Genomic DNA, 14,703 nt, shown 5'->3' with positions numbered 1-14,703 from the left:
TTCTTTTACTTTAGAACACTATTAAGCATGCATTTTTCAGACACCAGTGCTAACACTCGCAGGACACCAAAAAAAAAAAAAAACCAAAACAAACAAAACAAAACAAACAAAAAACCCTCAGAATTTCTGCAAGAGCATGCCTGTAAGCAACCACCACACTGCACTAAGCTCCTATGAATATTCTGGAAGCATGACTGCGCCTTTCTTAGCAGAGAAGAGAGACGAAAGCAGAAGCAGCAGCTTCCGGGAGGAAAAATATTGCCTCCTCTAGAACTTTCCAATGAAATGGGTAACTCTGCGCAGGAGTTGAAACTCTGGACCTGGACCGTTGAATAGTAGTCCGCCTTTAAAAAAAAAAATCAAACTATCCAATTACAATTTGGCGGGAACAGGAAGTTTGAAAAATTCAAGTGCCAATGATTTCAAATAACCCATATAACATACATGCAATAAATATTCTATTTTGAATGTATTTAATACCCATTACCCAACACACAAAAGTACTGTAAATTTTGTACCTCCCAAATCGAGGGGAAAACGCAAGAGCCCTATTGCAGTTCCCGGGCCACTTTGTTACAAATGTATCCAATGTCCCCAGCAGCAGAGACTTATGGGGCATCGCTCATTCCTGCTTCACTTGCTCTGCGGCTTCGGGAAGTGGCGGTTGTGTTTAGAAGCAGAGCTTGCCAAGCTGGACGACAAGATGCTTCGCACTCCCAAGTGCTCAAGGTGCCGGAACCATGGCTACCTGGTGCCAGTCAAGGGCCACGCGGGCAAGTGCCGCTGGAAGCAGTGCATCTGTGATAAGTGCTACCTGATCACCGAGCGCCAGAAGATCATGGCTGCCCAGAAGATGCTCAAGACCCAAGGTGCCGAGGAGGAGGTGGTAACTGTGGCCACTCAGGGGCCCCAGTTGCCTCCGATGGTCCCTGCGGTGGCGACTGCCGCCGCCGCCACCTCGAGCTCGAGCATTTGCCCACTGCCTAAAGTGGCTCCTGGAGGCACCGGGCCCAGCCAGGTGGCCACCTGCTTCCTCGAGCAGCCTCCGCATGTCCGGAGCCCAGGCCCGAGCGCCTTCCAGCTGGTCCCAGGCGGCCGCCCGGGTCCCGGCACCTTCCAGTCTGGACTGGTGCCCGACCGACCCCACCACGCGTGGGTGTCCCAGCCCATGTCCGAGCCCTGCCGCCTGGAGCAGTGCCTGCCGGTTCGGCCCGCGCCCCGACTGCCGTTCCCCGACTACGGTAAGCCCGCCTCGTGCAGCTGACGGTTCCTCGGGGGCCTGCATCAGGCCTGCAGCCTCCGGCTCTAAGCTGGCGTCCCAGACTGGTGCCGGGGTAGGAAAGGGGCCCTCCCTAGGTAACCCCGCTTTGAGAATGTGTTCCCAGACAAGGATTTGCGTGGGTAGCTTCTGATAGCAATGGGAAAAGGCTGGTGGAAAAGAGCAGGCAGTACGGTGTGTGTGTGTGTGTGTGTGTGTGTGTGTGTGTGTGTGTGTGTGTGTGTGTGTGTGTGTGTGTGTGTGTTGTGCTCGGTACGGTGTGTGTGTGTTGTGCGCGGTACGGTGTGTGTGTGTGTACGCGCGCGAGCGTGTGATGGCGCGAGCGCGCGCGCGCGCGTGATGTTGAGATGGAGTTTCCCGCCTTTGTTCTTTTGCAAAGACAAAATGGCAGCTGGGCAGCTTTGGCAGTGGCGCCTTTTCTGTGGTTCCTCTAGGGAAAAACCAGACCTACCGCGCTCGCACGGCATCCCCTCCCCCTACCAGGTCTAGACCTCTTGCACCTGCGTGACACCCCACCCCCACCCCCACCCCCCTTCCAGACTGCCATTTTCTCCCGCTGGAGACTTTTTAGACCTTGCTTTCTGGGTGGCTTCTTCTGCTCCGACTGCACAGGCGCAACCCCCGCCCCGCCCCCCCTCACTTGGCCCAGTCTAGTTTTTACGGCAGTCTGGCCTAATGCACACGTACTCAACTTTTTCTGTCTCACCGAATGTGCTTGGGCATAAAGTATTTTTGAGAGCGACCGGTTGGTTTACTTAGATGTGGCTTTTTTTTCTCTCGTCATTTTGTACATAATCCTATGCCGTGTTGCTTTCATGATTAAAGTCCGATTTCTTTTTTTTCTTTCATTTAATTTTATATTTATATTTTATAATTTATTTATTATAGTGCATTGGTGTTTTGCCTGCTTGCATGTCTGTGTGAGGGTGACAGATCACCTGGAATTAGCATTACAGGCAATTGTAAACTGCCATGTTGTGGGTACTGGGAATTAAGCCGGGGTCCTCTGGAAGAGCAGCCAGTGCTCTTAACCGCTGAGCCATCTCTCCAGCCCCTAAAGTAGGGTTTCAAGTACTGTAGGTTTGGGGGCTCTTGGAAACTGGCCCTTTGGGATGCAGATGTGGTTTTGGTACCTCCTTAGGGCTGTGTGGAAAGGGCTGGAGGCTCATGTGTAACCTTGGACAAGTTTCTTACTTCGGTGACAGGCTTTCAGAAATTGATTCTAATCATTTCTGCTTTCTGGGATTTTGTAAGAAATTGATCTCCCCAAGGAAATAGCTGTCTGATGAGGAAGACAGACCTAAAACAGCAATCCTAGGAGAGCGTAGCTTTGTTCCATCTCTCAACAAACAGGAACGTAAAAAGTGCTGAACGTAAAATGCACTGAGCACAGGGTGTGAGGAGGTGTGGAGAAGGTAGGCTCTGCGGCTCATCCCAGCGCGTGTGGAGGAGAGGTCAGAGGACAGCTTTGAGAAGTTGGTTCTTTCCTTCTACCGTATGAGCTCCTGGTTGGAACTCGGGCTGTCAGTCAGGTTTGGTGGCAGGCGGCTTTACCTGCTGAGCCATCTTGCTGGCCCCGACGGGGTGGGTGGCTATTCTCGGTTGTCAGCTGGCTAGGCGAGGAGCACCTAGCTGAGGAGAGCACACCTCCGGATGCATCCGGGAGGCATTTCCAGAGAGCAGTTTACTAAGTGAGGGAGGTGGGTACCACCATCTCCGCCTAGGGTCCTGGAGAGGATGAAAGGTGAGAGAAGGAAGGCTTGTTAGTGGGCCATTGGCTTGGTGCTTCCCAGCTGACAGGAACTGAGCAGCTTTGCTTCACCACAGCTTTGTACCAGCACGCTCTGCTGCACCAAGACTCACAGTCCAGGGTGCCAACAGCCCTGAATTGTGGGCCAAAACAAGTCATCCCTTCCTTAAACTGCCCTGGGTATTTGTCAGTGACAAGTGACAGACTGATGTACTCCCCTTGCTTCCTGGGATCCTGTGGTTGCTGGGGAGGGGGCGGGGCAGTGTTCTTCAAAGAAGCCTGCTAGTCGATGTAGAGAGGTCTAACATTTGACGAGTCAGCTGCGACATCTGTAAAGGGCTTTGGATGGGTGAGGGAGCAAAGGAGTTATGTCTGAGTGTTTAAGGACAGTAGGGTTAAAAATGAGTAGGAGAGATGGTGTCCCAGTGACTGCAGTGGAAATGGAGCCAGAGTCCAGGGGGTGGGTGAGAACCACCACCCGATGGCTTAGACCCTCCCCTCCTGTGGAACACGGGGAGTGCTGCGGAAGCTAAGGGCTCACAGAGTTACGCCCCAACACAAAGCTGAGCCCAGGAGGACGGGGTGGGGGGGGTCAGGGGAGGGCTGAGAATTTCACAGGTGTGCCAGAACTCACCCTCAAAGATGCACGTGGCTGTTTGTGTTGGGTGGCAGTTCTGTAGACTCCTGAGTGGTTAGAGTGCTCAGGAGGGACTGCAGGATGCTCGGTCCTAGATGGAGCCTCCAGTATCACGTCCTCCAGGTCCAGGGACTGCCGTGCAGAGGGCATGGGAGGAATATAATAGCCAAGGAGAGGCATGGAGCATAGCGACAGAGAGCGTAGCTTGGCCTTTGTATGCACTAACTCACTGCAGGCTGCTACCTGCACAAGACTAAACCCACAAGGACAACCCCGCTCCTGAGGATCTATACACAACAAATAATCAATAGAGCAATGGAGAGACACTTTTTATTCAGTGGTGTGGCCACCCATGTTCCTGTAAGTCACCCTAGTTAATCTTACTGGTTCTCACACCCACATAAAGAGACATTAGAGTAGAAAGGGGATAAATGGCGAAGGGTCAGTGAGAGTGAGAGGGTGAGAGGTCACAGGGTGACTGCGATCAAAATATACATTATATATGCACGTATGAAAGTATAATGATGAGTAAGGTTAGACTTCTTTAGTCGTTATGTCGGTCTTGCTGTTACCTGGGAGACAGCGACGCGATGCTTTATCCCTTAGGTTTGTGTTAACATTTCTCTCCTTGTTTAATCTTCTTAGTGCATCCTCTGAGATTCAACTCTGATCATGTGGTGGGAGCTGGGTACCCTGAGAAAGGAGAGCCTTTCAAGCAGTGCCCTGCCTGCACCCCCATGCCATCCTACCAGCCCTTCCCTCTGGGTGGCCAGGACGCATCCTCAGCTCTGGGGATCCCGCAACAAAGAAGCTTCCGGCACGTCTCCTGCAGCCCCTACCATGGAGGCAGCTTGGTAAGTCGGAGCCTGACTCCTGAGCTCTTCCTTACCGCTTTCACAGCTTCTCATCCCAGAGAGCCAGTTAGTTGTCTTAAGGGAGTGTTTCTAGCAGTGCACACACACACACACACACACACACACACACACACACACACAGGTCTGCACCACTGGGCATGGGCTGTGGTGTCTGCGCTTCAGAGTTGGAGGCCAAAAGGCACTGGGGGCCAGGGGGGACTATGAGCTCTGAAGACTGTGTTCAGTGATCCAAGGAGGGGATGCAGGGTTAGTGATGACTGTAAAGCAGCATACTCTCTCACTCACACACACATTCACACACATACACACACTCACACACACTCATGCACACTCACACACACATATATACACACTCACACACATTCACACACATACACACACTCACACACACACACACACACACATATATATACACACACACATTCACATTCACACAAACACACACACCCACGTGCTTGGTGGATGAAGCAAGCTTCAACAAGCTCCACCCATTTTGCATATTTATATACACATATGCACATATTTCAACTTTATTTTTTTTCTCCCACAGCTTATACATCCCAGCAAAAGCTTTTAAGCAGTACAAAAATCAGTAGAAGGAAAACAAGAGTCCACTGATAAGTGTAATCTACACAAAGGAGTTTTTGAGAACTAATTCTTTCTTCCAAAAAGAGTTAATGAGGCTTTAGCTTCAGGGTCAATTCTCTCAAATGCTTTGGGTCAGTGCCGGGGTGGAGAATGTCAAACAAAGGCTTTAATTCAGCTGCAACTACTTTTTTTTTTCGGAGGGGGAGGGTTTCAAGACAGGGTCTTTCTGTTAGCCTTGCCAATCCTGGACTCGCTGTATAGACCAGGCTGGCCTTGAACTCACAACGATCCACCTGCCTCTGCCTCCCGAGTGCTGGGATTAAAGGTGTGTGCCATCATGCCCGGCTCAGCTGCAATTTTTTTTTTTTTTGAGACAGGGTTTCTCTGTGTAGCCTTGACTGTCCTGGGCTCACTTTGTAGACCAGGCTGGCCTCGAACTCACAGTCATCCACCTGCCTCTGCCTCCTGAGTGTTGGGATTAAAGGCGTGCGCCACCACCTTTAGAAAAAAACCATGCTCCCCAGTACCCTCACATGTTCAACTGTTTTACGTATTACAGATAAAAACAAATTATTCCCAAGAACCCACGTATATTTGTAACTAAGCAACTTGTTAGAGGTTGACAAAGTGTAAGCAGGCAAGGTAATTTTCTCAGCCAGTTTCTCTTCCTTGTAGGCTGCAGTTCGCAGGTTACAAAGAAAGGATCAGCTTTCTATTATTTATCTTAAACAGTAATCTGATAAAAACCTGAACCTTTACATAAAAACAATCAGTCGTTTCTACTTTAAATCCTCAAGGTACACATCTACTCAATAACAATTTTTTAAAAAATCACATCAGGGAGCTGAAGGCAAAAATAGGTACAAGAAACGGATCATCACCTTGATCGCCAGCCCAGCGTTAGCCAGAGAGTCATGTCAGCTAGTGCTGGTCAGGCTGCCATGGCTCTTGTTCTCCCGACCTCAAAAACTCCCCAGCTCAACTATTGAGAGTGTGCCTTTCAGGCTGGAGAGATGGCTCAGTGGTTAGAGCACCACCTGCTCTTCTAAAGGTCCTGAGTTCAATTCCCAGCAATCACATGGTGGCTCACAACCATCTGTAATGTGATCTGATGCCCTCTTCTGGCCTGCAGGTGCACATGCAGGCAGAGCACTGTATACATATTAAAGAAATAAATCTTAAAAAAAAAAGAAAGAAAGAAAGAAAGAGTGTGCCTTTCAGGCCGTGTGTGGTGGCCCACGCCTGTAAGAAATAATCCATGGGACTGGTCCGCAGGCCTGCCTCATCGTCTCCTCTATGCTCTTCCTCCCGTGCCCACGCAGGTGCCAGATTCAGCCAGAGACCTCCAGCCAACCTACTGCTTGCCGCCGCCTCCACCGCCGCCACTGCCACCGCCCCCGAGCCAGCCACAGCAGGCCCCCTTCCTGCCACCAGGCTACCTGTCTGCTCTCCACTTCCTGCCCCCGCCGCCCCCGCCACCGTCTCCGCCGTCTTTCTCGCTGACCGTGCTGGACAGCACAGACAAGGAGAATACCGGTAAGAGAGACCAGTGTCCCCGCCTCCAGATGACCCGGGGAAGGCTTTGTGGAGGAGCCGGTCATCCTAAGTGGGGGTGGAGAGAGGGGCTGAGGGCTGAGCGTGTTTGCACAACCCTCCTCCCATATTAGAATGGGCTTTGAAGGGGATTCTCTGGCTTCGTGTGCAAGGTGTGGGAAAAGTGTGCTCAGTAGAGCAGAGGCTCTGGGACTTCTGACCAGGCAGGGACTTACAGCCACAGCAGGAGCTGGAGAGTCTCTGGCCACTGAACCACTGCTCTGCCACTGCTGCCTGGGACACCTGAGCAAGGAACATCGCCCCCACCCCCACCCCCACCCCACCCCCACCCCACCCCCACCCCCACCCCCACAGCACCGACCCCCTCACAGGCTCAGCAGTCCTTTGGGATTTATGAACACTCTTTTTATTTACGATTTCTTTTTTTTTTTTAATTTTTTAAAAAAACTGATATGTTGTATCTATGCATATACACATGCGTGTTTGTGTGTACGTGTAGGGGGTGAGCATCCACACACGTGAGCACACGTATGAAGTTAGAGGGTAGCCTTGGGTGTCACCTTCAGGAACACGGCCCACCTCCCTTGAGACAGGGCGTCTCATTGTCCCTGAGCTGAAGATCACCAGTTCCAGCAGAGTGGCTGCCGGGACCTAGGGGGATCCCCTGTCCCCACCTTCCTGGCCCTGAGATTGCAGGCACACACACCCCATCATGCCTCTCAGGACTTCCAGGGAGTACACTCAGGTTCTTGTGCTGAGAGGCAAACACTTGAGCAACTGAGCTGGCGCTCCAGCCTAGGGATATTCCATTCTTCCTTTTTTTTTTTTTAATTCAATTTTAAATTTCTGTTTATTTATTTTTATGTACGAGTGATTGCAGGTTTATGTGAAGGTCAGGGACAGCTCTGAGCCCCTGCTTGCTGAGTCATCTCACTATCACACCACCAATTCTTTATTTTGGGGTTTCTTCTGAGGTCCCTCGTGGCTTTCATGGGGTTTTGTTTTGTTTTTAATTTGTATGTGCAGGTACCAGTAGAGGCCAGAAGGGGGCATCAGGGGTCCTGGAGCTGGAGTTAGTTACTGGCAGTTAGGAGTGGGCCAACATGCTGGGGGCTGAACTCACGGCCTCTGCAAAAGGAGCCAATGTCCTTGGCCACCGAGCCATTTCTCCAGCCTGGCTTCAACATTCCTAAGGCTTCGTTCCTTTCAGTCTCCTGAGCCCCCTGTGATTTGGAAAAAAAAAAAAAGAAGTTGAAAAAGCTGACAAATCCAAAGTGCTCGTTCATATAAGTCTCAAAACTGTCTATTGAGCTGGTGCTACCCAGTTTTACTGAAAGGAAACTGAGGCCTGTGGCACACTTGCTTTCTGGCTGGTGTAGGGTAGCTTGACGCTCACCGGCTGATGGCCTGGGCATACGCTTTGTTCTTGCTTAGACTAACTGCAGGACCTTGGACAAGCTCATGCATGCTGTCTGTGGTGTTTCAGGTCCAGCACCTGACAAAGTGGACAAAATGCTGTCTCTGTGGCCTGAGACTCTAACCTACAGACAGAAGCCCAGCAAGGCACTCTCGAAATTAGTTGCCCCTTACTGGCCACCAGTCATCTTGTTACAGAAGGACAAGTGGAGGTTCATAGCTGGGAAAAAAACAGCTATGAAGGGCCAGGCTGGATGCGGGGTTGGGGTGGGGGGGGACTTAGGTCTGTTCTATGTGGCCAGGGCTGGAAGCCAGTCTCTTGCCCAGCAAATGAAAGTAGAGTCACTCTCTACTCTCCACAGCCCCCCCCCCCGCCGCACCCCCAGAACAAGAGAAGGCCTTGTAGAACGTCTGCACCGAGAACAGGTGATTAGCCCTCTTTCTAAATACGGCTGTTCTCTCTGTCCTTTACAGACGAGCAGGATGCAGAAGCAGAAGCAGAAGCAGAAGCGCCCAGTGAGCCCAGCCAGCGCTCTTCCCAGGAGCAGTCCGACTAAGCTGCAGGCCACCTGGAAGGCCTGCCACCGGGCAGCAGCGGCGGTGGGGGTGGGGGTGGGGGTGGGGGTGGGGGAGGGCGTGTATGGTGGGGGAAGGTGTGTATGGCAGCAGTTATTATTTTTTTTCCACCCGTGTTCATGTTATTTAGGGAGGAAGGAAGGGTGTAAGATGGCAGTTAATTCCGATTTCAAGACAGAAGAGGAAGGTGTCTGCAAGGCTCTCTAAATCCCGTGTGGGGTGTTGAAATGGTGTATGAACGGAGAGTGTGTCCAGGATGAGGCAGGGACTTTGAAGAGTTGGGGGGCGGGGCGCTAGCGAAACACAAGTTTAGGAATGAATTTAACCATCCTGGTCATGCCACTTATGAAATTTACCTCTAGAGGTGGCCTCTGATTTCCCCAGGCCTCACTCAGGGCAGAAGGCACCATCCATTTTCTCTGCCCTCTTTGCCTGATCCCCAGGGCTGGGTACCACAAACATCAGGGCTGGGATGCTGACAGCAGGTTCTGCAGCACCCCACCTTTGCTCAGCCACTGCCTCTTGTCCTTTTCCAGCTAGTGAGCAATGACAGGCATCCTTTCTCATTTCAAAATGTAAATTTCAGCGTTGGGTGTTTTATGGTAGTCGCCGAAGCAGTTCCCAGAGCATAAAATGGCAATTTGTTCTCTGAGGACAGTTGAGTATTGAATAAAGTGAGCATTAGAAATCCTTGTGGAAGGCTTAATTCTCACAGAAGGTGGGCCGTTGGGCAAGAGCCCCGCTGGGGAGCGTGGAGTACCTGGGTTGAGGATCTGGTATTGCTGAGGCAAGCTTCCCTGGTCTAACTTTCCTGCCCTTGACCTTAGGCAGGAAATATATATATATTGGTCATTACTGTCAAGACTTTGAGGGTGGGCTCTGAAGCAGGTTCGCACTAAGTACCCCACACTAGGCTCAAATTTGGGCTCTTCCCTGCCTCAGCTTCCCCCATGCTTTTCATCAGGGAGAGTTCAAGGAAATGGATGTAAATGCTTTCGAAATGTCAAGAGTATTTCTCCTAGTCTAGCACTTTTCATGGTCTCTGTCCAGGGCCAGAACTTGATCCTATGCTGCTATTTAAGGGTCCCAAGACGCTTTCCTCTTAGCACTTGTTCCTCCATGGGTTTTTGGGCTTTTTGTTTGTTTGTTTGTTTGTTTTGTTTTGTTTTGGATTTTGATTTTTTGAGACAGGGTTTCTCTGAGTAGCCTTGGCTGTCCTGGACTCGCTTTGTAGACCAGGCCGGCCTCGAACTCACAGAGATCCGCCTGCCTCTGCCTCCCGTGCTCCACCACCGCCCGGCTCTTGTTCCTCCATTTACAAAGCAACCCTCAGGTTCACTCTCCGGTTCTGAAGAGATAACCAAAAAAGCCTTTCTCAGCTGGATTTGCGCCTAGTGATGTCTAGCGCTGCCCATGAGAGTCATGTCATCGATCGGAGGGACAGATAGTCCAATGGTACTAGTACCAGGGCACAGCGATGGGCGGGGTGGGGGGAGTCCTATACAGGGCACAGAAATGGGTGGGGGTGGGGTGGGGTGGAGAGCCAGAGAAAGCCTGGTTGAATTGGGAGGCAAGAGTGAGGTAAAGGATAGGTACATACCCCCATGGCAGGCAGAAGGAAAGAGGGAGATGGCATGAACTATCCTAGGATTAGAAAAGGCTTGGTACCCATGCTATCTTGTCTGCATCCAAGAATCTATGAGAGTTGAAGCCATTTTTTTAGGCCCTCTGGCAGGTTATCAGGGTCGCTGGGCAGAGGTGCCCTATTTCAGCAAGCGTGATGATGAAGACCCAGAGCCACGGCCTGCCTTCTTGGAAGGTACCAGAGCGGACACTGCCATGAGACTGTAAAGTGCTCTCTGGGACAAAAGCAGTCACGCTGTGAAAAGCAGTCTGGGGCCTGCAGGTCAGCACCGACTTCAGCCGGGGCCAGTGCTGCCATGAGTCTGGACTAGGCTGGCTGTGGATTGAACTGTCAGGTCCCACAAGGCCGGCCCTACTCTCCCAGGCCACAGTGCTCAGGAACCTGCGACTGTAGGAGGAGACCTGCCTTCTCCATACGCCTCACTCATCTTGTCTTCACAGGATGCTTGGCGCATCAGTAAGGCAGAATGGCCTGTGTGACCGCCTCAGGTTGTCAACCCCAGGTTGCCAATCTGAAGCTGCTCTTTATTATTCTGGGAGGTCTACCACAGTCATAGCTCTCTTGAAGTGGGGGATGCATGCACCCTGAAGCATCTGGGAAATAGAACCCACATTCCTCGAATACCCCGCTGTCCCAACAGCAGCAAGGCAGCTAAAGCCCGGCTGTTGCTGCCTTCCTCAAAAGCTAGCCTTTGAATAAGAACCGTTGTCTTCACTGAGACATGTTGCCCGCCCGCCTAGCTTTTTCCTCCTTGCTACCCAGCATGGGGTCTTGAATAGGCAAAACAATCGTGCCAGACTTAAACAAAGGGGGATGGAAAGAGATCTGGATTCAGCGGCAGGCCTGCCAGCCAGTTTTAACTCTCTAAGCTACAAGAATAAAAACACTGGCTCTCCAGCCTCCTCGGGCGTCAGATGCAGTGGCAGGATGCCGCCGCAAGAGGGCGAGCGGGTCGCAACTGGAGGCGGGGCTTGTTGCCTAGCGACCGTCTTAGGGGAGGATGCTCAGCTCGAAGCTGCTCCCCTGGTGTAGCTCAGGGAATTGGGGGTTCCTGGAGCGCAATTGCTGAAGCGACCCTCGGAGATGAGCTTTCACTGAAAAAAAAAATAAGCCCCTAGACTGTGCTATGTGATCTATATGATCGCCAGCCTCTCCATAATCCTTCTTTGTCTTAAAATATCACCCTGGTGTGTTCTCTTAGTAATCCGCGTCTTTTGTGCTTCTGCGCATGCGAGTTACCCAGTCATCCTTTCTTGTTATTCTCAAAGACGGGACCTGCCTGTGCCCCTGAACCCCCAAGCTCCGGTTAGGAGGTTCTGGAGGACCAGTGACTTGTCTTCGCCGGACTTTGTGCTTAACCTGAGGCCGGAATGAGGCCTCATTAGTCCGTGTCACCAGCGCTGGACTCTGCATTGTCTATCTAGTCCAGCAGTTGGGGGGCCTGCTGTGAATGAGTGAGTGAACTTCAGGGCGTCCTGTGGAGTGGAGGACTGAATCGCCCTGCCTTAGTCATCCACTGACGCATCCTTTGTGGTACATTTTTGCTCTGCTGGGGCCTCTCGGGGATCTGAGGGAAGAATCACACCCCTTCCCACGCTGCACCCTCACCACAGCCATGGTATCCTACTGTGGAAAGGTAAGAGAGCCGTTCACCCAAGTCACAGTTTGTAAATGGCAGAGCCCCAAGCAGAAGTGTGGTTTGGGGTGAAGGGGTATGATGCCCCCGCCCCGCCCCGCCCCGCTCCGCCCCGCCCCGCTCCGCCCCGTTGCCAGCTGTAGAGTTTAAACGTTTGTCTTGTACTACCTGTCCTCCTGAGAACTTTGGGACACAGAACATATACTTGCTGTCTTCTAGCAGAGTGGCCTGAGGACATCTGCCTCACTCTCCACGCCACTCAACCCAGCAAAGTTATCGTGCCTTTGCTGCCCATGAAAGAAGAAAACCCACACGAATCTCAGCCCCCTTTGACCATGGCTAAGCCGTAATCAAAGGTAAGAACTCCAGGTTTGCTAGGAGTATCTTAGGACCAAGGTCGGTGCAGCTGCAGGCTCTCACGTAGCACCAAGTGAAGACTCTCCAGAGAGACGACATTTCTTCAAGGTTCAGTCTCAAAAGAATCTCTCAGCCTCTACTGATTGACCCAAACACAGCAAAGGCATCACTATACATTTCACTTAAAGCCAGACACACAGGCTTTACTGTGCCTTTCACCGCACACCACTGATGGTCTTAGTGTTTCTTGAGAACAGGGTGAGAGGATGCTGCACACCCTCGCTGGAGACAAAACGTGCCTGCCTGTGCCTGGGGTAGTGGGGAGATTGTCTCCCTGCTGTCCCGGGCACGAGGCACAGCTTCCTCTACTCCTAAATACTATTTTGATGGGTTAGGGATTAGACTTCCCTTACAGGGACCCACACAGAGCCTTAGAACACACCATGGTCCACCTCCATGGATGCCCAACACATGGTACTTGGGACCCGGGGTTCTTAGGACATTTGCCTCCTCTTTGAGGTCATGGCAGGAGCCTAGTGCCTGCGAAGGGAAGCGCTGCCGCCATCGTGGCTCTTTACTCCCAGGTGCTCCCCATAACCCAGTGCCTGCACTATGTTAGTGTGAGTGCTTTCCTGAAAGTCTTTGGGCTCCCCATGACATCTCCAGGGAGGCCACGGATGCCTCACCTACAGATGACACAGGCGAGTCTTGTCCTTAGTCACAATGTCTGTGGCAGAGTGGATTAATTTCCTGCATTCAGAGCCAAGCTCCTAACTGAACTGAGGCCTCTTCCTCCTCCTCAGGAGGACCACTGAAATCTTAGGGAGACGTGGCAGCCCTCTTCAGCGGCCACCCAGAGCAAGGTGTCAGTGAGCTGAGGACAGCCAACAGTTAGGTTTTACACAGGAATAAGATAATTGGAAGAAAAAAGAAAAAAAAGAAAAAAAGAAAGAAAGTCCAAACTCAGGTTGGAAGGATGGCTTAAGAGTGTGGTTCCCAGCACTCACATCAGGTGGCTCACAACCACCTATAACTCCACCTATAACTCCAGGTCCAAGGGACCCAGCACCCTCTGGCTTCAGTGAGCACCTGCATTCATGTGGTGTGCATAAACTCAGCAGGCACACATACACAGAACCATGAATGAAAATAAATAAATAAACCTTAAGAAAAATAACTTCCAAACTCATTTCATTTTGAAAAATTATGAATAAGCAAACATGACTTTTTTTTTTCAAGACAGGGTTTCTCTGTGTTATCTTGGCTGTCCTGAACAAACTTTGTAGACCAGGCTGGCGTCGAACTCACAGTGATCCGCCTGCCTCTGCCTCCCAAGTGCTGAGATTAAAGGCGTGTGCCACCACCGCCCGGCTGCAACCATGACTTTTTATAACAAGTGAATATTAGCTGGGCATGGTGGCGCACGCCTTTAATCCCAGCACTCGGGAGGCAGAGGCAGGTGGATCACTGTGAGTTCGAGGCCAGCCTGGTCTACAAAGTGAGTCCAGGACAGCCAAGGCTACACAGAGAAACTCTGTCTTGAAAAAAAAAAAAACCCAAGTGAATATTAAGAGGTTAAAGGAGATTAGAAAAAATTTAATATTAGTGCTTTTAGTTCAAATGTGCAAACCTAAGAGACAGTTCCATCCCTGTCTGTCCGTCTGTCTGTTTTTGAGACAGCATTTCACTGTGTAGACCACTTTTAGTTCAAGCTCAAAAATTCTCCCGCTACAACTTCTGAGTTCTGGGATCACAGCCAAGGACTGCTACATTCTGCCATAGAAAACAGCTTTGCTTTTTACTAGAATAATTTTCCCATCATCCTTTCTTCATGTCCAAGCTATTGTTAGGATTATAATGTGTGTCTAATGTCGGTGTGTACGCACGTACCATGAGCCACATTTTGTTGTTGGTTGGTTTTGGTTCTTCAAGACAAAATTTCTCTGTGTAGCCTTGGCTGTCCTGGACTCACTCTGTAGACCAGGCTGGCCTCAAACACACAGCAATCCTCCTGCCTCTGCCTCCCAGGTGCTGGGATTAAAGGCATGTGCACCACCACGCCATGAGCCACTTTGGGGAGGTGTTCTCTCCTTGTTCTATCGTGGCTCCGTGAATCTCACTCAGACTCTCAGGTTTGTGTGCTAAATGCTTTTGCCTGGTAAGCCATCTTGCCAGCCCTCTCCAGGCTGATTTATAAATCTAGGTAACGCCTAGAACTACATAATGTGTAATACAAATTTAAGGTAGGAATGGGACTCATCTGTACCTGCGTTACTCTTACCCAGGTGGAGTCCCGTCCCCCCCACCCCTCCCCCCGCCCCTGCAGACCTTTTTCCTGTCTCATTCTAGATGTGATTTGAGTGTGTTCAGCTTCTTCTGTAAACGTTGGA

General features: G+C 51.1%; 1 protein-coding gene across 1 annotated transcript; it reads left to right on the top strand.

The window, feature by feature from the left end:
* Window positions 1–650: 650 nt before the first annotated feature.
* Window positions 651–8,709, top strand: DMRTB1 (DMRT like family B with proline rich C-terminal 1). Its single transcript, XM_084784715.1, has 4 exons — window positions 651–1,241; window positions 4,312–4,520; window positions 6,452–6,665; window positions 8,574–8,709. The coding sequence occupies exons 1-4, from the start codon at window positions 704–706 to the stop codon at window positions 8,654–8,656; spliced, it is 1,044 nt and encodes a 347-aa protein (XP_084640841.1). The 5' UTR covers window positions 651–703; the 3' UTR covers window positions 8,657–8,709.
* The last annotated feature ends 5,994 nt before the right edge of the window (window positions 8,710–14,703 follow it).

Source organism: Acomys minous, assembly GCF_964271855.1.
Source record: "Acomys minous genome assembly, chromosome: 6".
NCBI classification, from domain to species: domain Eukaryota; kingdom Metazoa; phylum Chordata; class Mammalia; order Rodentia; family Muridae; genus Acomys; species Acomys minous.
This window is presented reverse-complemented; position numbering and strand designations above follow the sequence as displayed.

What these genes read in the sequence shown, in the direction of transcription:
- DMRTB1 (XM_084784715.1), top strand. Translation starts at nt 704, where the DNA reads ATGCTTCGCACTCCCAAGTGCTCAAGGTGCCGGAACCATGGCTACCTG. An exon ending in CCTACCATGGAGGCAGCTTG is followed by an intron (nt 4,521 to 6,451) that starts GTAAGTCGGAGC and finishes GTGCCCACGCAG; the next exon opens with GTGCCAGATTCAGCCAGAGA. An exon ending in CACAGACAAGGAGAATACCG is followed by an intron (nt 6,666 to 8,573) that starts GTAAGAGAGACC and finishes TGTCCTTTACAG; the next exon opens with ACGAGCAGGATGCAGAAGCA.